Source organism: Taudactylus pleione, unplaced genomic scaffold, assembly GCF_031769625.1.
Source record: "Taudactylus pleione unplaced genomic scaffold, aTauple2 ptg000375l, whole genome shotgun sequence".
NCBI classification, from domain to species: domain Eukaryota; kingdom Metazoa; phylum Chordata; class Amphibia; order Anura; family Myobatrachidae; genus Taudactylus; species Taudactylus pleione.
Window position 1 is genome coordinate 1,805,861 of NW_028284776.1, and position 25,913 is coordinate 1,831,773.

At 38.5% G+C, this 25,913-nt stretch overlaps 1 protein-coding gene across 2 annotated transcripts in view; it reads right to left on the reverse strand.

Annotated features, from left to right (window-relative positions):
* ARR3 (arrestin 3) overlaps positions 1 to 25,913 on the reverse strand; it is a 121,623-nt gene that overhangs the window by 9,766 nt on the left and 85,944 nt on the right. For both annotated transcript variants that reach the window (XM_088444975.1, XM_088444974.1), the window contains exons 3-14: positions 17,271 to 17,301; positions 17,026 to 17,086; positions 16,872 to 16,916; positions 16,098 to 16,294; positions 15,953 to 16,012; positions 13,776 to 13,843; positions 12,942 to 13,077; positions 9,623 to 9,707; positions 7,788 to 7,860; positions 5,490 to 5,627; positions 4,934 to 5,017; positions 2,973 to 2,996 (exon numbers count right to left, since the gene is read on the reverse strand). In XM_088444975.1, coding sequence (XP_088301101.1) covers positions 2,973 to 2,996; positions 4,934 to 5,017; positions 5,490 to 5,627; positions 7,788 to 7,860; positions 9,623 to 9,707; positions 12,942 to 13,077; positions 13,776 to 13,843; positions 15,953 to 16,012; positions 16,098 to 16,294; positions 16,872 to 16,916; positions 17,026 to 17,086; positions 17,271 to 17,301 — 1,002 coding nt within the window. The remainder of the gene's footprint in view (positions 1 to 2,972; positions 2,997 to 4,933; positions 5,018 to 5,489; positions 5,628 to 7,787; positions 7,861 to 9,622; positions 9,708 to 12,941; positions 13,078 to 13,775; positions 13,844 to 15,952; positions 16,013 to 16,097; positions 16,295 to 16,871; positions 16,917 to 17,025; positions 17,087 to 17,270; positions 17,302 to 25,913) is intronic.

Here is a 25,913-nt window from a genome sequence, read left to right on the forward strand (position 1 = left end):
TAAAACAAAAAGATCAATCAATTTCTTTGGTAGTTGCAGATATTCCTGTATTCACTATAGGTTACTGAATAAAATGACTGTAAAAAACTCCTTCAGTTTATCTTGGTACTCTTTTGATTGTTTTCGTAGAACCCAGTGTCGGACTGGGGCATGAAAGGCCCACAAGTGAATACAGTGGAAGGGGTCCAAACTGCATGGGTATGGACAGCCACCACAGAGGGATTTTGCCAACCATTAGAGAAGGTATGCAAAGATCAAGACTCCTATATGGAGGGGAGAAAACGGTGTCAGGACCACCCACTTTGATTGGCAGGAGGCTAAATTTTGGTGTAGTTTTCACAGATATAAAGCAAGCACCCAAGTTCATCCACGATCCTGCTCTACCAAGTTATTGACCATCTAGTAGTAGAGTAACAACGTATAACTTAAGTGCATGGTCTAGAACTTGACCTCTAGAGGAATAGGTAGGGTCCTCAGGCAGTGGGAACCACTGGGAATTTCCCCTGTACCTCAGCAATTTATCATTGGTTGCTGTCATTATTACTGTCACTAAGAAGGGGGCATCTTTTTCTAGCTGGTCTCCAAAGCAGTGTCTGCCTTTTTGTTTTAGAGGAAAGCTTTCTATACAGCTCCAGTATAACACATTGTGGCCCTTTACTCTAGCTTTCTGCCTTGAAGTAGATGTCTATTGATCCAAAGTAGTGGCAGTCCTATCCCATTACAATAAACTTAGTTTCTGTCTCTAGTACATTTTCCCTTACTTAAAATAACTACTTAATTGGGAAAGAGTACTTCTAGCTATTATTATTATTATTATTATTACCAGTTATTTATATAGCACACACATATTCCGCAGCGCTTTACAGACAATATTTGTCCATTCACATCAGTCCCTGCCCCAGAGGAGCTTACAATCTACATTCCCTACCACATTCTCACAGTAGGGTTAATTTTTGTTTGGAGCCGATTAACCTACAACTATACTGTATATTTTTGAATTGTGGGAGGAAACCGGAGCACCCGGAGGAAACCCATGCAATCACAGGGATTTGGAAAGAACACTTTATCCCAATTCATGGTTGAATTCTTATATTATTTAATTAATTTCTCAAGAGCCATCATGTGTCATTGATCTTTCATGCATTGTGGGCGCAGCATACTTACAAGGTCCTTTGGGAAAGACCACATACTCTCTCGGCTTCATAACCCAGATTAGCTAGCGCCAACTACTAGCAGCAAAGTGGATATAATACTAGTGCCCTTGACAGAAACAGTAAAAAACAATTTTTATATTAACAATTTATTAAAAAAAATGTAATAAAATTTTGTATTAGACATTATCAAAATACAATATTTACATTACATACTGCCTTACAGAAAACTATAGTCATAAAACTATTTGAGGAGAAAATATCAGCTACAATTAAGAAAAAGGAGATGATGTACTAAAATAGGACATCCAGAGATCCCATACATTTGTAAATGCTGAAGTAGATGCCATAGTGTGCCCGTGCCGCAGAAGGCAGGTAATTGGCAGTTTGCAGCTTCACAAGTTTGCCTTACTAGATTATTAATGCTTCAGGTTTCTGAGAAGTGATTGGGCAATTGGTAGTGCTTTGGCAAGTGTTGTTAAATGTCCAGACAAAATTTTTATAGCTTGGGTTATGTCCACCAAATTTGAGCCACTGTTCCAGATTGATTATATCTTCTGCACCATTTATCTGTGGCTGATTGAGTGAAAACAGTAAATCAGAGGGGAACATATAGCATTAATAAAGTTTGTAAGCAATTCCTTTATATGGATGGAAGTCCATGTTATCTCAAGCTTTTCAAGAGTTCTTGGGGTTCAGGGTTACCTTTTGTTATTGTTTTTGGAACCCCCAAGTTGCCAGTATATTCTTCTCTGCACTAGACTTATTTATTTATGATTTCCAAACAGTCCAGTGCTAATTTCTGTCTGTCTTTACCAAATCCATTAGATGTGAGAAATATTTTAATGATAAACACAAAATCCCCGTTCCAGTGCTAGAACTGTGTGTGAAGGTTTGCTTTTGCAGTGAATGAAAAAAAAGACTCTCTAGGTTTTGGGCTATGCTTCATCATTCGTATACATAGTCTATTCATCATGATTCATCACGATACCCCACTAGTGACTTAACACACACATTTGCTTTTGTCCACAGCCTCATGCCCACATGACTAAACTTCAAGTTCAGTTAATGGACCAGTAGTAAGTTACCTGTTTTGTAGCAGAATCTATCAGCCTTCGGTATTTTACAATTTGGCATAGTTAATCTGAACAGATCACAATTTCTATTACAGGTATAGGAAATGCGATCAGCATTCAAAATTGAAATTCACAAAATGGTTGTTAAGAATAGACTTTGCATTATCCTACTAAGCGGCAAGGGCCTCCTAGATGCACTTTCTCTACCACTATATCATATTTAAAGTCTCATCCCACAAAATGAAACCTCATATTTGTGTGTGTGAGCAGAATTAAGCACATTCATGCACCTAATCATCAATCAGCATGGAATGCACCCGCTTTACCCAGGTCCTCCCAGATTCTGCCCATGAAAGGGGTGCATTTGGGCAAACAGTCAAGTAGACACAATACACTGTGGTTTTACTCTTTTGTATATAAGCCCTAATATTGTTAGTGTTATACCCCTGTATTATACAGTACAAAGTCACAATTCTGACTTCTTGGTGATTTTGTTTTCATTCTGATATTAAGGTGGATAGATAATTGATTAAAAGCTAGAGATATTTATTTTAGTAATAATTCCCATAATATCAATTATTATTATTATATTAGTAGTAGTATTTGTAATTAGTAGTAGTATTATATTTGTATGGTAATTAAAAGTTTCGTTTTAAAGATGGATGAAAAATATTTTTATTCTATTTAAAATTGTCACTAGTAAGGCACATAATATGAATATGTTAGTATTATTTATTTAAATTACCTTGAGGTGAGGTCACCAAGAATGCTGTAAAAGAAAATTAAATTCAGTTATACAGGAAGGCAGATATTATTTGCCTACATAACAACAGTTTACTCAAAGAAATACTGAACATATTTGGACATCATCTCTTGAACATTACCACCTTTTCCTTTTTTTTAAATCAGGCATGCGCCATTTTCCCAAATATTACTGGGAAGATGGGGTCATGGAGGAGGGACCTGCTTGCTGGTACGAGGTAAGTATATGCGGGGCTGGTGGGCCCCACTGCACACGTGCCCCCTCGGGTGTTAATACACTCTTGCTTTGTACTCTGGAACCGTGGTTAATAATTCAACTTCTTCATCAGTGATAAAGTGACACATTCCCTACACACCTCACTGACACAAACTGAATTTTTTACTGACAACTCTGCTTCTTCAGGCTCTTAGAGCAGTTGCATGGTAGAAAGCATTGTACAAGGCTTTCAGCGGGGAGGCTCTCCAAATATGCACATCCCCTTTAAAATAAGAAGTGGGTAAAAAAGGGCAGAGTATTGGACAGAAAATTATTATCTTTTTTTTTTAATGTTTAATCATTTTGAATGAAGCATCTTAGTAAACCTATTATTTTGCCGTGCTGCATACATATTTTAGTATATTTTTTATTACTGCTCTCCTTTTGACTACTTTAGCTGTCTACTATCTATATTTACTGTGCAAGTTAGTAAGTGGAGGGGAGCGTTGTATAGGATCAATTTGTAATTTTTTTTTTTTTTTTTACTGTACTGCTATTGCCTGTTGCCACAGTGTATACAATATATTTTGTATGCAGCCTTTGTTTATCACTTACTTCAAAAAAGTTACCCATCCATGTTACCCATCTCTGAGATTGTACACTATGTACTTTATATAACTACATCCAGGCTTTAAACCTGGAAAGATGAACTATTATAATTGATTCAGTGTAGTTGTAGGACCTAGCTCTATGAAATTAATCTATTTCTTCAGCTGTAGATTTTTACTAAATCTATTACTAGTAAACATGAAAAGTTATATGAATTATGCATATCAATGATATCGGAGTTCATGAAGAAACTGGGCATTGGTTAAGTAGAGAATATGAGAACCTGGTGTTTGTAATAGGAAGCAGAACTATATAGGAAGCATTTCATGTACAATCATAACAAGTAGTGGTCGGAGATGGAAATGAATGGGATGGGCAGCTAGAATATGGCCTGAAAGCAAATTGCATATAAAGTCAATAGTACCCAGTAATGTTTTTATGTATATAACACAGGTGAAAAATTTTGCTTTTCTTAATATTATTATTGTATTTTATTTATATGGCGCTAAAAGGTGTCTGCAGCGCAGTACAGTGATAAGCATATAGTATACATAAATACATAGAATAAGTGTAATACAACAATACAACCAGAGGCAAGATAAAGGTGTAAGGGGGAGTAGAGGATAGGGAAACTCATTATGGCTAGTAATAGCAGCCAATGATAAGTCTGACGGGGGAGTAGGACATAAACCAGCGCTCAGTGAGCCAATTCCCACAGAGTTAGGAACAGATAGAATCAGAGCCGCATGTGGGGGAAAGGGAGAAACGGAGACTAGGCATCATTGGTATCAGGGATATTGCTAGGAGAAGCAAACAAGAGAAGAGTGTCCTGACCCTAAGGGCTTACAGTCTTAGCACACTCCGTACTTGCCTATGTATGTGTAGCCAATATACTCCAAAAACAGCATGAAAATACAAAGCTATTTCTGCCTCACAAATCATGTTTGTATACACTGATGTCATTATGTTGAGTTTAGGAAGCAGCATTTGAGGACTGTGTCAGTGAACTCCACAAATGAGATAAAAGGAAAGAAAAGACAATTGGAATTGGGTACACACAAGAACGTAGCTATTAGGATAGGAAGTATCCTGTGTATAAACAGAAAGACAATTGTGTACTTAGATTATAGGTTACATACCCAGCTCTGGACACCATCAAATTAATTCGCACTTTATATGACACCAGCATTCCCAGCACTTCCTTATCCATCCCTGGGCGCAGGCTGATATAAAACAACAAGAGGAAAGAGTCAGTGTAGGTGTATTTAATAAATATGGCATAGATGATTTGATGAATATTATTAGTAGAATAGATGTAAAGCACAAATATAAAGATAAATAAATATTTTACATGTATATCTGACAGGGTTGTATCTAGGGGTCTGAGCGCTCCTGGCAAAGTAATCGACTGGTGCCCCTGCTGCTGTAAGTTAATAAAAAAGACACTGTGGTGGCTGTATGGGAGGCGATTGCCCCTCTTCCCCTCCCTCATCATCCAACGTTGTTGCTTCTGACTGAGAAATCAGCAGCAGCACAGACATTTCATAGACTGAACTGGCCGTTGGTGGCACTGGTCGGCCGGCACTCCTGGCGATGCCAACCTGGTCAATAGGAAGATACACCCCTGATATCTGACATTGCAAGCTAATGTGAATACTGTGTTGGTATGGTGCAAATAATGAGGTTCACATTTACACTGTGGATGATGCCAAGTTGGTGTCTCCATGCTTCAGTTTGCCATCCAGCGCCAGACCACGCTTCTCCCGGTTATTGGCCAAGATTGGAGTCACCGAATATGATCGGGTGAATGAGGAATTAGCTGCTACAGTATCACTATAAAGAGGTAAGATAAATGTATTACTGTTCTAAAATACACCCAGTTTACACAGAGTTGAGCTGTCACTGTAAATATATACAAGGGCCAACACTGTATGCAACACTCTATGCTTCATTGCATGTTTACCAAAATGTTATGGTTTTGTAAGTAGATAACTATGTCTGCAGAGATTTTGTGACATAATCACCTGGGACTGGCAGCTTTGCTATTATTCGCATTGGAATAAATGTTATTTATTGACTTATTTGTGCAAACCTTTCCAACTCATAAAGAATAGAAAACAGGCTAAACAAGTGGTTCTCAAACTGGTTTCCGTGGGGCACCTACAGGGGTGCCAAGGGTAGGTGGTCCAGGACCAAATCAGATTTATGGACAATGCTTAGCAGCCACCAGCCCTGGTTTTACCTATCATAAAATATGTGGACAAACAGAAGCGCAACCCTGTCCACCACCACAGAACTGGATAACAGGTACAGTAAGCACAGTTTAAACTTTTGGCCTAGGGGTGCCGTGAAAAAGTACTGATACTCTAGGGCGCCGTGATTCAAGAATGTTTGGGAACCACTTGATTAAACAATCAATTACACAAAGTAGGGTGCCGTTTACAGACTTCAAAAAAGCAGAAACATATTTTTAAATATTATTATAACATTGGCAAATTTACCCAAGCAAACTACAGTGCATCCAGAAAGTATTCACAATGCTTCACTTTTTCACATTTTGTTATGTTACAGCCTTATTCCAAAATGGAATAAATTCATTTTGTCCTCAAAATTCTACACACAATACCCCATAATGACAACGTTTAAAAAGTTTTTTTGCGATTTTTGCAAATTAAATAAAAAAAAAACTGAAGAAATCACATGTACATAAGTATTCACAACCTTTGCTCTATACTGTGATCCTGTCATTCTTAGGTTGAGGTATGTGGTGGTGGGCAGGTTTGTGCTTCCGTTTGTACACATATTTACATTACATTGACCACAAATAATTTGATTTGGTGCTGAACCACCAACCTGAGGCACCCCTGCAAGTGTCCCGAGGCACCCCAAGGTGCCACGGCGCACAGTTTGGGAACCACTGCACTAGGTGCTTAATGCAAAAATCCTTTCAGCTTTACTCCTAAAATACTGTCAGATTTATGCTTCAAGCTAATTATTATAGTGAGGGGACATTGGAACTGACTATCAAATATGGTGCTTTGTGTGCTTTTTTGTGTTTGAAGATTAATTTTCACTGTTGGAATACAACTGGGTGCGTCCCATTAATAGTATAAGACAAGAGACAATATTCGCCAGCTCAGAGCTAGTGCAATAATCATATCTGTGTGGGGAGTGGCAATAGCTGTGCACTCCACATCACATCATTGTATTTTCATCTCTTATCTAATTTCAGTAATAATTTTAATCTTGTTTCAGAACAAGATATCTAATGTTTTCTGGTAAACTAGATGCACATACTCTGTATTTAGCAGATATTGCCCTCTGCCTTTAGTGATAGCTGATAGGTGTACTTAAAGCACATATTTACAAGTACAGGTTGAGTCTCCCATATCCAAATATTCCGAAATACGGAATATTCCAACATACGGAATAATTTTGTCATGATGAGATAATGAAACCTTTGATTTTTGATGGTTCAATGTACACAAACTTTGTCTTAGGCACAAATTATTAAAAACATTGTATAAAATTACCTTCAGGCTGTGTGTATAAGGTGGATATGAAAACATAAATTAATTTCATTTCTGTACACAAACTTTGCTTGAGCCACAAAATTATTGAAAATATTGTAGAAAATGACCTGCAGGCTGTGTGTATAAGGTGTATATAATACATCAATGCATGCTGTGTGTATATTGGGGTCTCATTCCCAATATATATCATTATGATATGCAAATATTCCAAATACGGAATATTCCATTATCCAAAATACCCCTGGTCCCAAGCATTTTGGATATGGGAGACTCGACCTGTACTAAATAAACCATTAGCGCACATCTGCCAGTGTTTTTCACCATATTATCTATTATAGCATTTACTATATAAAATATATGCTGACCATTTTCTCTAAATTCAAGCTGTACTGTGAGTTACCAGATGACTGCACTCCTTATTCTTTCATGTCATTAATCAGCTTCTTTTTCATATACTCACTTAATCTCCTCAGTGCAAACAGTCTTGGAATACTTGTCCAATGAGTACAGCACCACATCTGTCACCTGCTCCACTGTGGGGAGTTATGGGAAGACAGTCATTACATTTTAACTAACTACAAAACACAGAACCATTCAAATTAACTTGTGCTTTGAAGTACACTGAGCCATTGCATTATGGGCTATGGCGCCTTTACTTGGGATAATATGAGAACAGATATTTGGATTGTGATAGTCACAGGAATCAGTGATTTCCAGTGCATGGAGGAAGCATACAACCGCATCATGTAAAGAGTACACTCAAAAGCACAAATAATGACATTTTAACCGTTCCTTTGCTAGGGATCTGTGCAAAATGGTGCCCTTAAGGATTTACTATTTTTCATATTTTTGTGCTGTGTCAGATTTTTATTAAATATATATTTTTAAAATGTATCTATGAAACTCGTAATGAACAAGGACTTTTCACCTGTCACAGGTTGTTCATATGGAACCTTTCCTCAAAGGACATTTGAATTCACATTGAAAAATATAATCTAATGTTAATGTAATGTCCGTGGACTTAACCTTCGTACTGCACAATATACTTTTGTTTATGGTTAATCCGTGCATTTTATGTCTTTCAAATGTTTCTTCTTTTCACATATGTAAGTCTATTTCTATCTCAATAACAAATATTGTTTAAAAAAAAAAAATGATCTACAAAATGTTGATGTAAACATGTAAGTTTATGTGAGAGCCTGTAAATGCATCCTCCAATTGTTGGGGTGCTTTTGCTTAGCTGATCTTGGTCTAAATCCAGATTTGGGATCTATTTATTAAAAACATACTCAACAAAAGTCGGAATCACCAATTTTTGCAGCAATACAAATTTTAGTTACGCCGCTATTTTTCAATCCTTTTGGAATGACTGTGAAAGCCACACCCGTTTTTGAGGGTTTTCTCTCACCAGCAGTCTAGCGCTGCCAGTGACGGGTCACAGTAAATTGCTTAGCATAACCAGTTTGCACAGATGCCCACAGTAGCTCGACCTTGTGGGAGTCAAAGCAAACTCTTCCCAGCTTCACATGTCCCAGTTATAGGGTAATATCATCTCAAGATAGCATCAGCCAGCAACAAAAAGCAAAACTTTTCATTGTGTAATAAATTGCGGTAACCTCCATCCCCATAGAGGTCTATTGATGCAGAGGTAGGTGGCTCAAACTGATATTTCTCTTGTGTTAACCAGTTAATAAATTGAATATAAATGTAGTTGAGAAACACCCCTTTCTCTGATGAAAATCACATCAACATTTCTTCCTGAAGTGTTCCGTCAAGATGCTTGGGTGTAGCGATCCCTATGTGATCTCACTCTCCATGTGTTTATGCTTTCTGAAGCGCTAAGAATTCTGAGGAAGCACTGACCACCTGACTTGCTAGATGGTATCAGAACAATAAATTACAGACAGCTTGGTAAATTCATTCACAGGGGCAAATCTGATGTCATGACTATTCGGTGTTTTATCATGTGAGCTGCCAGTCCTGTAGCAAATCACATTTGTACACTATGTAAGAGTCCAGTGAGTAGCAAAAGTTATTTGTTTTGCAGGAAAAGAAGATCTGGGAATAATTATATACTTGGGAAATATGCACTGCAAAGTCAGGGTAAGTGAACAATATAGTTTACCACTGTGTTCTCTACATGAAAATTTATTTTGGGACTTAGTTGTCCTTTAAAAAGTTGGCCGGCTGTAAAAGTATGTGTAAATTTCTTCCCTTGGTTGATGAACATTGTGTACACTTTACATGGGATGTCAATCATAAACACAACTAAACCCTGGCAAATGATTTGCACACCTGTGATCTTGATCTTTTTCACAACCTTATTGGTTGTGTTGTTGATTGTCAAATTAACAATGATGGGTTCACCATGGTAATGTATCTATAACACAGAAAAAAAAAGATTACAAGTATCAAGATAGATCAACTGAATATAGTGATGATAATTTATGGCCTGGTTCAGAGTTGCAGGCAATTGCGTCCCCGTTGCGCGTACAGAAATAAATGCGGCTCTTCACCATCTATGCAGATACACTGCTCCTGTCCATCTCATTGAGAAAATAGCCTTCATCATTATCAGTGCACATTTGCACCAGCCCTATCCCTGGTGCAAGAGATCCATCTAAACTCAGATGAATCACTGCATACTGTGGTAGAGTTAGGCTAGGTGGGGGTGGTGAGACACTGATTCGGTGTTAAGCTGGAGGTATCCACCCATACAAGTAAGAAAAAGGGGGTGTGCCCACTCCTGGGGGCTGTCTTGAGGACACCACGCAGGTGGGGCTGAGGCAACCAGGCTAGGCCCGGATGCCAGTGACCATACCTGCAAAAAGCAGGCAGGACTGTGAGACTTATTGAGAAGCCATTTGCAGACTAGCTGTCCTGAATAAATAAGGCAGATGAAGTGAGGTAGCTTCCTGAGAGGCTTATTGTTGCTTTCTCATACTGCGTACTGACAATATTAAAAGTACCATTATGTTTGTTTTGTCCCAGACAAGCTGTGTGGTGACCCTTATTTGAGCACTGAGATAATAGTGATAGTGACTGACCACTGACCACTCTACTGGGCGACATACCCCAGAACATCACAATACGCTCACATCTACATAACCCGCAATTCCGTCTACATGCTTACATCACGTCCGTACAGCATATGGTACACATACGAATGCCCGGATGCTGCTCAGGTATGCCCATTCAGCCGCCAGTTGAGAAGCAGCTAAGATACTGAATGCCCGTAGTTGCTCGTAGTTACTTATGCTCATTCGAAAAATTGCAAGATACATCTGCAAATCAAACTTGTATGCATCTCTGAATCAGGTGCACAAACAATATCTAATGTCTGGGAGCATTATGCAGCACATTCATGAGTATAACTACTGTAAATTAAATGAAACAAAAAAATGACAGATTTTAGAAAAACATATGCAAGGAGAAGCAATAGGAGGAGAATAAAATAAGTTTAAACATGCACTATTTTATTAGGGAGGTTGACATCTGTCTGTCTATCATATCTGTCTAATCTATCTCCTATGTATTTAATGAATACCTCACATATATCTCACCTTTATTAATGTAATATATATCTCTATATCAATGCATCTCATTTATAGCTAGCTATCTAATATCATTCTATATTATATCTCTTATTATCATCATCTACATCATCATCACTATTACCCTTTATTTTTAAGGCACCACAAACTTTCTGCAGTGCCGTATAGGGTATATACACAGTAACAGTAAAACGTGACAGATCAATGGTACAGTAGTGTGAAAGGGGTATAAGGCTCATATTCAATTAGGTGCGACAATACCAAAAATCCATAGCCCACTGGGTTTTTCCTGCAGGTGTGGGATTTTTGCTATTCAATTAGGTGAAGGGTTTTTAATTTTTTGAGCGCCGGGAGTTTTTTTTTTGAGCACCTCCAGAGCATGACCAATTTTTCCTAAAATACATTTTCAGGATAAATGGTTGGGAAATGCTCTGGGACATTGGCGGCTTCCCTCCTAATGACTAATTAAGCAATTGGAAGTTTCCAATTAGCTTAATTAGTCAGTAAATGCTCACCTTCCTTAGCTGTGTCTTCTCCCTCCAGTGTCGGGACCTGGTGTCCTGCAGCAGCGGTGTGTGTAAGTATGTTGTGTCAGTGTGTGTAGTAATGTGTGAGTGTGTGTGTGTAAGTGATTGTGTGTGTGTGTGAGTGTCTCTGCATCCCTTGTGTATGTGTGAGCCCCCCAGAGGTAGCTGCAGGGAGAACTACATCTCCCAGCAGCCACCTCCCCTCCCAGCAGCCCCCTGGCCTCCCAGCAGCCCCCTCCCCAGTGCAAAGATCATCAGAGACCATCGGACCGGTAAGTATTTTTATTTTTCTCGCACAGCAGAGTTTTCAGTGCTGAAAATCCTGAGTGCATTTTTCTAAATTGAATAACGTGGGTATCGGGAGAGTGCATAACCGCGGTATTCCACAATTAGGCGCAAGGTGATTTTTTGCGGAAAAGACCTTGTTCCCAATTGTATATGCCCCTAAATGTACAACAATGATATATTACAGACATTACAGAGCAAATGAATTGACAAACTAGGTAGGATATGGTCTAGAAAAATAAGGTTGGGTATTCACTGTTTCTTGACAGGCAAGTGGAGGTGAGTCATTGGAAGGGTCATGAGATCAGCACTCAATGAGCCTGTACCCATCAAAGGCAAGCACACAGAGACACTGAGAGGGGCAAGGAAACAAGTAACACTGGAAGAAAGGATAGTGCTGTGGAGGAATATGAAGGAGGAGGACACTGCTCGTGAGAAATTACATGCTAACGAGAGGGGAGAACATTTGGAGGGTGAACTGGGTAGAAGTGACTGTGATGGCCATGATCAATCATACTTGTATACTCTCACAAAATATCTGGAAGACTCACGAATTTTGGGGAGTCCTCCTGGCAGAGTATGCCACCTTCTAATGTGGGAAGGGTGGGGCCTTGATTACATGATTCAATGCAAAGTGCATCATCATGGCCATTCTGCTATGATGTCCCATGCACTTGTCTCTTAGATCCCCTCCCCTTTAGCATCTCCTGAAGGGGAGATCCAAATTATGGTTTCAGTTAGCTGGAAAGGATTTTCAGACAAGATTAAATAATAAAGAGTTGCTCTTTGGGTGCAGGGGGTCAGTCACATAGTGAAAACCAGGCAACTAATGGATATGGCCTCTCAGTTTGTGAGCAGAGGGACAAACAGCTCTCAGAGGTTGCTGTATCAAGCAATGAAAGCGACCAATCAGCTTTGAAGTAGCATTTATCAAGTAATTTATAGATTTATACAGTCTATAAATTATAGGTAGGAGCTGAATGGTTGCTATGGACAACTTCTCCACTGGTCCACGTCGCCACGCTTTTCACTCCTTGTATAGGGGAAGATCAGGAAAGAAAGTCTCCAAGACAGAGACATTACCTGTCAAAGGTTACTTGTGTGTTTAAACTGTGTCAATTTGTGTGGGTATCACATGTCTGTTGGGCACAAATATGCTACAAGACTCCCTGCACAGATCGACAATGCTAGGCATACTAGCAAAAGGTAAAAGCAAGAAGATTATGACTGGTATGAGATAAGTTTCACCTCCTTGTCTAGCGACGCCTCCAGTTGCAGCGGTTTGTCTGACATCATGAACTGACGTGTAATTTCTGCACGTGGAGCCATTCCTGATGTTTCTGGGGCATACTGGACTTTTCTAATAATGAGGCGAACTGTGTTCCTGGTTATGGGGAAGGGAGAGAGGGGTATTTATTATTAATATATTATATATATTAATTATTATTTATTATTAATAGCAGAAAACATTATTTGCTGCATACCAATAAGCACCTACTGCAAGTACAGACACAATGAAACTAGCAGAGAGTTAAATTCCACGCCACTCCTTTGAAATAAGGCAACCAATGAGGTTGGCTGCCTTCTTAAGATATAAAGGGAATCCAGGATCCCTTAATGAGAATACAATAAAATCTGCATTATATGCTTGCATGGCAATTGTTAAAATATTAGACCAATCTATACATATGTTTTTGTCCAAGCCAACTAACTGAATACCAGATAATAAAAATTAACAGGTAATTACGTTCTGCCAACTGTTTTAACAAATTCACAATATACAATTAAAATGATTTACCCCTGAATACATAATTGAAAATAGGTGTATACTATTCTATCTTTTCTCTCTATCATTAAAATGACAGGTATGTTACAATAGATGCTTCTGGCACAGTATGGATGGTCTCCAGATCTTCAGGTGACGGCCAACAGATTGCTGTGTAACATACATCTATATTATTGACTTGAATTATTTTTAGTGCATAGTTGATTGATTGCTTTATGTCACTGGTGAGGGGACTCATAAACAAATAATATAATCGCCAGAACTTATTTTTTGAAACATAAAAAAAGGAATCATACTTTTTATGGACTTTCTCCTCTACATTTTCTGCACAGAATCCTTTCACTTCAAAATCCACCCCACAGGGCTGCAAGAGAAGAACAGTCACTAGGACATGGCGGTAAGTAAAAGAAAAGATAAAATGAGTGTTATGAATAATGCAAACACCTTGCTCGAAACAAGCTGTGAAAGTGGTCCCTTTCTAAAGGGGCGCATACATCAACAATCAATTGGTGCAATTCTGCATTTTGCAGATGATTATGTAAAAAAAAATGGCAATATTTGGGGTTCACAGATTGCAGATGCTGGCCAAAAAGTGATTGGAATTGGTGAATCAGGTTGTCCAACATGTTGAATTTGATAGACCAATGCGTAGGGTTCCCCTGTATTTTACGAACGTTCACAAGGCTCTGCTGAGCCGGTCATGGTTATGGAAATACAGGGGACAAAATGAGTAGGGGTCCCCTGTATTTTCCATAACCAACACTGGACTCTTTCTAACGGGGGTGCAATACCACATGCAGGGGAACCCTTTCACCGGGTCCCCTTGGCCAAAGCATTACACCTGACCGTTAGTGAGCCCAGGCGGAGGATCCCTGGGGAGGTGGGGACCCCCCCAATAAACAGGGCCCGGAAGTATCCCCGGCACCCCTGACCGGTGGGTGCCGGGTTGATTGTGTTAAAGTGTATTGTAAAAAATAGATTTAATAATATTGTCTTTTGCTGGAGAACTACAGGTCCCAGCAAGCTTCTCCCGCATGCGGGCACTTGGAGAAACACAAATACCAGCAGGCAGAGCATTAAGGGCCTGCTGGTACCTGTAGTTCACATGCAAAAGAAATATTAAAAGAACCACAAGACACACACACACCATTAAAAGTAAAGTTTTATTAAAGCTTACATGTTTTTTTTTTATTGCTGATGTATGGGCCCCATGATTTAGTTTAGTTAGCTAGGGTTGGGCTGATCTTCCAAATAATAGCATGAACACAGTCCAGTGGAACAAATTTAGCTGGTCACCAGAATGGGCCCATCTTGTAGCATGATTAAATGAAGTGTGATGGTATGTCCAGTGGCGTCATAAGGGGGGTGCGGGCCGCATCCAGGTGTCACCCGCCGAGGGGTGACACCAAGGTGCAGACTGACACTCCCCCACAGTGACAGGAGCCGGGTGCTGCACTGTAGTATTAAGTGCAGCACCCGGCTCCTGACACTGTGAGCGAGCCGGCACTGTAAGAGAAGGCAGTCTGCACCCCCGTCTAGTAATATTAAGAACGGGACCACGGGGGATCGGGACGTGAGGTCATGCCCTGTCCCACAAGGCAACGCCCTTACAATGAGGCCACGCCCCCTTTTCGGGGTGAGCGCAGCTGTGCCATACACACAATGTCTCTCCCTGCACCGGGTGACACCACGGGGAGGGACGCCACTGGATATGTCCACTGGCCAAATGAGAACTGTACATGTATTGTCTGTATATATCCGCAGCTCTTTTCAGATGACCCACTACAACTATTTAATTAAACCATGATTCTTTATAGAAAGACAGTAGAATGCTCTTAGCCATTACATTTTGGAGTTGGCTACTGGATTCTGGACAGATTTGTTGAGCCCTGAGCAGAGGTTTGAAAGTACAGTCCTGTTGACTACTGTATTTCTACAACATATCTCCAAGCTCACTATTTGAGTGGATTGTGAAACATAAGGGTTACATTATGGTGGGTTGGAGGCGCTTGAGGTGATGATACTACTGCACCTCAAAGCACCCAAAATCAAAGCACACTTGGGGTGGGCAGAGAGACATATGGAAAAAGGACATTTCTCACTGGGAAGGAAAAGTTGCAGACAGAATGCCAGAGGCTAAGAATTTATAATGAATGTTTCTTAAGGTTCATTGGCCTTAAGGAAAATAATAATACAAATTATCTCTGTGTGAAGCTGTATAAAATTAGGGTTTAGGACTGATAAATGGATTTTTTTAGCCTTATGGGAATGTGGGAATATGAATGAGTACTGTGAATAAGAGAATAAAAAAATTGAACAGTAAACATGGAACTTAATTTCATTTATAATGGAGGTTAATCATAAAAAAGGCATGGCCAAATGTCTTGTACTTAGCAATAATGCTTTATTTAGTGCATATGTGATTTTTATCACACATTTGTGGTATTGCCTTGAAGGTACTACCCTATCTTACCTTCCCAGCATCCTCTGGCCCAGGCTGCAGAGTCACAGAACATGGCAAGTTCTTGGCCATCTGCAATACATGAGATAAAGAAGATAAAACAAAAGTCACTGGCAGGGGATCTTCCTTTCCATATCCAAATTTGTTAATGTCTTACATTAAAACAGAAAGGAAAGCAATTTGCTCCCAGTTTTGCGTGCAGTTTCTCCTGAAGCTGTGTGAGTGACTTCTTGTCCTCTGGCAAAGGGGGATACACCTGACAAGACAGTGCATAGAGGTCCTTTCTGAAACTCAAGCCAATGAGCTCCATGTCATCTCGTCCATAGCGGAAAGCACAAGTCAATGTCACAAATACTAAAACAAATAGAGTAGGGAAGAATGTATATCCAGGATAGATGCAGAAAGACATATACCAAGTCTTAACATACTAACATATACACAGCCCTAATTTTCATAGAGCCCTAACATACTTAAAGTCCTGACACACACAAAGACCCACAGTTATTACATAGAATGCAACTCTGCTCAAAACAGCAAAGCTGACCTCATAGATGATGGAAGATTTTGATGCATGGAGGAGTGAATGGAGGCGACTACATACTTGGTAACGATTAATCTCATCAACTTTGTCGCTCAATCTCCATTCATGCCACCAACACAAGATGTCCATCCCCAGGTAAACATGAGCTACTATTTCCTCCATATTTGCCTTTATACAGAGTCCACATAGCTAACATCTTAGCGTTTGCCTTCTCTAATTCGTTACACAATCTGCCATCAAACACTTCCAAAAAAGGATAATGTTGTGTTAGGTGATACATGTAGTTATTGCAAATCATGACATAAATCTTCATATTAAAAGCAATCAATAAATTCAGAGCAAGCCCATGGGAACATTAGCAAAAGAACATTGAAAATAAATTCTGTTTACCTTTCTTGTCCTTTTGATACTCTGGATCAATTAAAATCACTCCATCTGCAGGAAGATAGGAGACAGTAAGGATGCCAAGATTGTGAGATTAGGCTGCATGGTCTTATTATGAATATTATTTATAGTGATGTAAGAAAGCATATAAGAGACTGACCTGCAGGCTCTACAAACTCGACATGATCCACAAAGTCCCGTTTTGCAAGATAGATGGATAACTAGAAGAACAGGAAAACCAAAAGCTGTTTTACATTGTTATCGTTAAAGTAAGACAATTCTGAAGTATGTACCATTTTTTTATCATTATTAATTATGTTCTTCATTTGATTAAGCTGCACATGTGGAAATAAACTGCATTTTGTAAAGAAAACTATATAAGGCAATTTAAAAGCTTGTTCTTACCTTTCCATCAGAACTGGTTTTCTTGAAAACTCTGAAAATGAATGTGAAAATCCTTGGTTAGAGTGATGAAGAAGCTGGTATTGTGATCTTATTCAGCTACAGCTGTGAGATATTCTGTATCTATGATTTGTGATGAAAATATGTCTGTAGCTGATTCATATGAAGTAATTACTTGCAGTAAGCACAAAAATATTCAACATTGCGCAGAATATTTTGAAATTCTTGTGTAACATAAGAAGGCCAGTAAGTTCTCCAGAGAAGGTGACAACCACAGCAGAAATCTTTAGTTGTGGGATTTTGTTCCAGCTTGGAGCTGTATTTCACTATGTCCCCAAGATACGAATAAGAAAATTGGGAAGCATAGTAACCTACCAAGGAGATGTAGATGTTCAGTTTTTATGTTGGTATTAGATGTTGAAATAAGTTATAATGCATCATGTTTATATTATGGAGATATGTGATGTCCTGGAGATGGATAGTGTGTAACATTATGGAGATGGATAATGTGTAACATTCTGGAGACGGAAATTGTATAACATTCTGGAGACAGATAGTGTGTAACATACTGTAGATGGATAGTGTGTAACATTCTCGAGATAGACAGTGTGTAACATACTGGAGATGGATAGTGTGTTACATTCTGGAGACAGAAAGTGCGTAACATTCTGGAGACCGATAGTGTGTAACATTCTGTAGATGGATAGTGTGTAACATTATGGAGATGGATAGTGTGTGTAAAAAACTGGAGATGTATAGTGCGTAACATACTGGAGATGGATAGTATAAAACATTCTGGAGATGGATAGGGTGTAACATACTGGAGATGGATAGTGAGTAACACACTGGAGATGGATAGTGTGTAACATTCTGGAGATGGATAATGTGTAACATACTGGAGATAGATAGTGTGTAAAATTCTGGAGATGGATAGTGTGTAAAATACTGGAGATGGATAATGTGTAACATTCTGGAGATGGATAGTGTGTAAAATACTGGAGATGGATAATGTGTAACATTCTGGAGATGGATAGTGTGTAACATACTGGAGATGGATAGTGTATAACATTGTGGAGATGAACAGTATGTAACATACTGGAGATGGATAGTGTGTAACATATTGGAGATGGATAGTATGTAACATTCTGGAGACGGATAGTGTGTAACATACTGTAGATGGATAGTGTGTAACATTCTCGAGATAGATAGTGTGTAACATACTGGAGATGGATAGTGTGTAACATTCTGGAGACAGAAAGTGCGTAACATTCTGGAGACCGATAGTGTGTAACATTCTGTAGATGGATAGTGTGTAACATTATGGAGATGGATAGTGTGTAACATACTGGATATGCATAGTGTGTAAAATTCTGGAGATGGATAGTAGTGTGTAAAAAACTGGAGATGTATAGTGCGTAACATACTGGAGATGGATAGTATAAAACATTCTGGAGATGGATAGGGTGTAACATACTGGAGATGGATAATGTGTAATATTCTGGAGATGGATAGTGTGTAACATTCTGGAGATGGATAGTGTGTAACATACTGTAGACGAATAGTGTGTAACATTCTGGAGATGGATAGTGTGTAAAATACCGGAGATGGATAGTGTGTAAAATACTGGAGATGGATAGTAGTGTGTAAAATACTGGAGATGGATAGTGAGTAACACACTGGAGATGGAGAGTGTGTAACATTCTGGAGATGGATAATGTGTAACATACTGGAGATAGATAGTGTGTAACATTCTGGAGATGGATAGTGTGTAAAATACAGGAGATGGATAATGTGTAAAATTCTGGAGATGGATAGTGTGTAACATACTGGAGATGGATAGTGTGTAACATTCTGGAGATGAACAGTATGTAACATACTGGAGATGGATAGTGTGTAACATATTGGAGATGGATAGTATGTAACATTCTGGAGATGGATAGTGTGTAACATACTGGAGATGGATAGTGTGTAACATTCTGGAGATGGATAGTGTGTAAAATACTGGAGATGGATAGTAGTGTATAAAATACCGGAGATGGATAGTGTGTAACATACTGGAGATGGATAGGGTATAACATTCTGGAGATGCATAGTGTGTAACATACTGGAAATGGATAGTATGTAACATTCTGGAGATGGATAGTGTGTAAAATACTGGAGATGGATAGTAGTGTGTAAAATACTGGAGATGGATAGTGTGTAAAATACTGGAGATGGATAGTGTGTAACATTCTGGAGATGGATAATGTGTAACATACTGGAGATGGATAGTGTGAAACATACTGGAGATGAACAGTATGTAACATACTGGAGATGGATAGTGTGTAACATTCTGGAGATGAATAGTATGTAACATACTGGAGATGGATAGTGTGCAACATATTATAGATGGATAGTATGTAACATTCTGTAGATGAATAGTGTGTAACATACTGGAGATGGATAGTGTGTAAAATTCTGGAGATGGATAGTGTGTAACATTCTGGAGATTAATATGTGTAACATACTGGAGATGGATAGTGTGTAACATACTGTAGATGGATAGCCTGTAACATTCTGGAGATAGATAGTGTGTAACATACTGGAGATGGATAGTGTGTAAAATACTGGAGATGAACAGTATGTAACATACAGGAGATGGATAGTGTGTAACATTCTGGAGATGGTTAGGGTGTAACATTCTGGAGATGGATAGTGTGTAACATACTGGAGATGGATAGTGTGTAACATTCTGGAGATGAACAGTGTGTAACATACTGGAGATGGATAGTGTGTAACATATTGGAGATAGATAGTATGTAACATTCTGGAGATGGATAGTGTGTAACATACTGGAGATGGATAGTGCGTAAAATACTGGAGATGGATAGTAGTGTATAAAATACTGGAGATGGATAGTGTGTAACATTCTGGAGATGGATAGTGTGTAACATACTGGAGATGGATAGTATGTAACATTCTGGAGATGGATAGTGTGTAAAATAGTGGGGATGGATAGTGTGTAAAATACTGGAGATGGATAGTAGTGTGTAAAATACTGAAGATGGATAGTGTGTAACATACTGGAGATGGATAGTGTGTAACATGTTGGAGATGGATAGTAGTGTGTAAAATACTGGAGATGGATAGTGTGTAACATTCTGGAGATGGATAATGTGTAACATACTGGAGATGCATAGGGTGTAACATACTGGAGATGAACAGTGTGTAACATACTGGAGATGGATAGTGTGTAACATTCTGGAGATGAACAGAATGTAACATACTGGAGATGGATAGTGTGCAACATATTATAGATGGATAGTATGTAACATTCTGTAGATGAATAGTGTGTAACATATTGGAGATGGATAGTGTGTAATATTCTGGAGATGGATAGTGTGTAACATTCTTGAGATTAATATGTGTAACATACTGGAGATGGATAGTGTGTAACATATTGGAGATGGATAGTGTGTAACATACTGGAGATGGATAGCCTGTAACATTCTGGAGATGGATAGTGTGTAACATATTGGAGATGGATAGAGTGTAAAATACTGGAGATGAACAGTATGTAACATACTGGAGATGGATAGTGTGTAACAATCTGGAGATGAACAGTATGTAACATACTGGAGATGCATAGTGTGTAACATATTAAAGATGGATAGTATGTAACATTCTGTAGATGAATAGTGTGTAACATACTGGTGATGGATAGTGTGTAACATTCTGGAGATGGGTAGGGTCTAACATTCTGGAGATGGATTGTGTGTAACATACTGGAGATGAATAATAAATAACATTGTGGAGATGCATAGTGTGTAAAAAACTGGAGATGGATAGTGTGTAAAATACTGGAGACGGATAGTAGTGTATAAAATACAGGAGATAGATGGTGTGTAAAATACTGGAGATGGGTAGGGTGTAACATTCTGGAGATGGATAGTGTGTAACATACTGGAGATGGATAGTATATAACATTTTGGAGATGGATAGTATGTAAAATACTGGAGATATTTAGTGTGTAAAATACTGGAGATGGTTAATAGTGTGTAAAATACTGGAGATGGATAGTGTGTAACATACTGGAGATGGATATTGTGTAATATAGTGGAGATGGATAGTGTGTAACATTGTGGAGATGGATAGTGTGTAAAATACTGGAAATGAACAGTATGTAACATACTGGAGATGGATAGTGTGTAACATTCTAGAGATGAATATTTGTAACATAGTAGTGATGGATAGTGTGTAACATACTGGAGATGTATAGTCTGTAACATTCTGGAGATGGATAGTGTGTAACATACTGGAGATGGATAGTCTGTAACATTATGGAGATGGATAGTGTGTAACATACTGGAGATGGATAGTAGATAACATTCTGGAGATGGATAGTGTGTAAAATACTGGAGATAGATAGTGTGTATAAAATACAGGAGATGGATAGTGTGTAACATACTGGAGATGGATAGTGTGTAAAATACTGGAGATGAACACTATGTAACATACTGGAGATGGATAGTGTGTAACATATTGGAGATGACTATGTGTAACATAGTGGAGATGGATAGTGTGTAACATACTGGAGATGGATAGTGTGTAACATACTGGAGATGGATAGTGTGTAACATATTGGAGAGGGATAGTATGTAACATTCTGGAGATGGAAAGTGTGTAACATACTGGAGATGGATAGTGTGTAACATTCTGGAGATGGATAGTGTATAAAATACTGGAGATGGATAGTGTGTAAAATTCTGGAGATGGATAGTTGTGTATAAAATACTGGAGATGGATAGGGTGTAACATACCAGAGATGGATAGGGTGTAACATTCTGGAGATGGATAGTGTGTAACATAATGGAGATGGATAATATGTAACATTCTGGAGATGGATAGTGTGTAAAATACTGGAGATGGATAGTAGTGTGTAAAATACTGGAGATGGATAGTGAGTAACTCTCTAGAGATGGATAGTGTGTAACATTCTGGAGATGGATAATGTGTAACATACTGGAGATGGATAGTGTGTAACATTCTGGAGATGGATTTTGTGTAAAATACTGGAGATGGATAGTGTGTAACATTCTGGAGAAGGATAGTGTGTAACATACTGGAGATGGATAGTGTGTAACATTCTGGAGATGAACAGTGTGTAACATACTAGAGATGGATAGTGTGTAACATATTGGAGATAGATAGTCTGTAACATTCTGGAGATGGATAGTGTGTAACATACTGGAGGTGGATAGTCTGTAACATTCTGGAGATGGATAGTGTGTAACATACTGTAGATGGATAGTATATAACATTCTGGAGATGGATAGTGTGTAAAATATTGGAGATGGATAGTGTGTAAAATACTGGAGATGGACAGTGTGTAACATACTGGAGATGGATAGTGTGTAACATTCTGGAGATGGATAGTGTGTAACATTCTGGAGATGGAGAGTGTGTAACATACTGGAGATGGAGAGTGTGTAACATTCTGGAGATGGATAGTGTGTAACATACTGGAGATGAATAGTGTGTAAAAAACTGGAGATGAACAGTATATAACATACTGGAGATGGATAGTTTGTAACATTCTGGAGACACATAGTATGTAACGTAACATACTGGAGATGGATAGTGTGTAACATTCTGGAGACAGAAAGTGCGTAACATTCTGGAGACCGATAGTGTGTAACATTCTGTGGATGGATAGTTTGTAACATACTGGAGATTGATAATGTGTAACATACTGGAGATGGATAGTGTGTAACATACTGGAGATGGATAGTCTGCAACATTCTGGAGATGGATAGTGTGTAACATACTGTAGATGGATAGTATATAACATTCTGGAGATGGATAGTGTGTAAAATACTGGAGATGGATATTAGTGTATAAAATACAGGAGATGGATAGTGTGTAAAATACTGGAGATGGGTAGGGTGTAACATTCTGGAAATGGATAGTGTGTAACATACTGGAGATGGATAGTATATAACATTCTGGAGATGGATATTGTGTAAAATACTGGAGATGTTTAGTTTGTAAAATACTGGAGATGGTTAGTAGTGTGTAAAATACTGAAGATAGATAGTGTGTAACATTCTGGAGATGGATAATGTGCAATATACTGGAGATGGATAGTGTGTAATATTCTGGAGATGGATAGTGTGTAAAATACTGGGGATGGATAGTAGTGTATAAAATACTGGAGATGGATAGTGTGTAACATTCTGGAGATGGTTAGTGTGTAACATACTGGAGATGGATAGTATGTAACATTCTGGAGATGGATAGTGTGTAAAATAGTGGGGATGGATAGTGTGTAAAATACTGGAGATGGATAGTAGTGTGTAAAATACTGATGATGGATAGTGTGTAACATACTGGAGATGGATAGTGTGTAACGTGTTGGAGATGGATAGTAGTGTGTGACATACTGGAGATGGATAGTGTGTAACATTCTGGAGATGGATAATGTGTAACATACTGGAGATGGATAGTGTGTAACATACAGGAGATGAACAGTGTGTAACATACTGGAGATGGATAGTGTGTAACATTCTGGAGATGAACAGTATGTAACATACAGGAGATGGATAGTGTGCAACATATTATAGATGGATAGTATGTAACATTCTGTAGATGAATAGTGTGTAACATACTGGAGATGGATAGTGTGTAACATATTGGAGATGGATAGTGTGTAACATACTGGAGATGGATAGCCTGTAACATTCTGGAGATGGATAGTGTGTAACATTCTGGAGATCGATAGTGTGTAACATACTGGAGATGTATAGAGTGTAAAATACTGGAGATGAACAGTGTGTAACATACTGGAGATGGATAGTGTGTAACAATCTGGAGATGAACAGTATGTAACATACTGGAGATGGATGGTGTGTAAAATAGTGGGGATGGATAGTGTGTAAAATACTGGAGATGGATAGTAGTGTGTAAAATACTGATGATGGATAGTGTGTAACATACTGGAGATGGATAGTGTGTAACGTGTTGGAGATGGATAGTAGTGTGTGACATACTGGAGATGGATAGTATGTAACATTCTGTAGATGAATAGTGTGTAACATACTGGTGATGGATAGTGTAACATTCTGGAGATGGGTAGGGTGTAACATTCTGGAGATGGATAGTGTGTAACATACTGGAGATGGATAATAAATAACATTCTGGAGATGCATAGTGTGTAAAAAACTGGAGATGGATAGTGTGTAAAATACTGGAGATGGATAGTAGTGTCTAAAATACAGGAGATGGATGGTGTGTAAAATACTGGAGATGGATAGTCTGTAACATTATGGAGATGGATAGTGTGTAACATACTGGAGATGGATAGTATATAACATTCTGGAGATGGATAGTGTGTAAAATACTGGAGATGGATAGTGTGTAAAATAATGGAGATGGATAGTAGTGTATAAAATACAGGAGATGGATATTGTGTAAAATACTGGAGATGGGTAGGGTGTAACATTCTGGAGATGGATAGTGTGTAACATACTGGAGATGGATCGTATATAACATTCTGGAGATGGATAGTGTGTAAAATACTGGAGATGTTTAGTGTGTAAAATACTGTAGATGGTTAGTAGAGTGTAAAATACTGGAGATGGATAGTGTGTAACATTCTGGAGATGGATAATGTGTAATATACTGGAGATGGATAGTGTGTAACATTCTGGAGATGGATAGTGTGTAAAATATTGGAAATGAACAGTATGTAACATACTGGAGATGGATAGTGTGTAACATTCTGGAGATGAATATGTGTAACCTACTAGTGATGGATAGTGTGTAACATACTGGAGATGGATAGTCTGTAACATTCTGGAGATGGACAGTGTGTAACATACTGAAGATGGATAGTGTGTAACATTCTGGAGATGGATAATGTGTAACATTCTGGAGATGGAGAGTGTGTACCATTCTGGAGATGGATAGTGTGTAACATACTGGAGATGAATAGTGTGTAAAAAACTGGAGCTGAGCAGTATATAACATACTGGAGATGGATAGTGTGTAACATTCTGGAGATACATAGTGTGTAACGTAACATACTGGAGATGGATAGTGTGTAACATTGTGGAGACAGAAAGTGCGTAACATTCTGGAGACCGATAGTGTGTAACATTCTTTAGATGGATAGTGTGTAACATACTGGAGATGGATAATGTGTAACATACTAGAGATGGATAGTGTGTAACATACTGGAGATGGATAGTCTGTAACATTCTGGAGATGGATAGTGTGTAACATACTGTAGATGGATAGTATAGAACATTCTGTAGATGGATAGTGTGTAAAATACTGGAGATGGATAGTGTGTAAAATACTGGAGATGAACACTATGTAACATACTGGAGATGGATAGTGTGTAACATATTGGATATGACTATGTGTAACATAGTGGAGATGGATAGTGTGTAACATACTGGAGATGGATAGTGTGTAACATACTGGAGATGGATAGTGTGTAACATATTGGAGAGGGATAGTATGTAACATTCTGGAGATGGATAGTGTGTAACATACTGGAGATGGATAGTGTGTAACATTCTGGAGATGGATAGTGTATAAAATACTGGAGATGGATAGTGTGTAAAATTCTGGAGATGGATAGCTGTGTATAAAATACTGGAG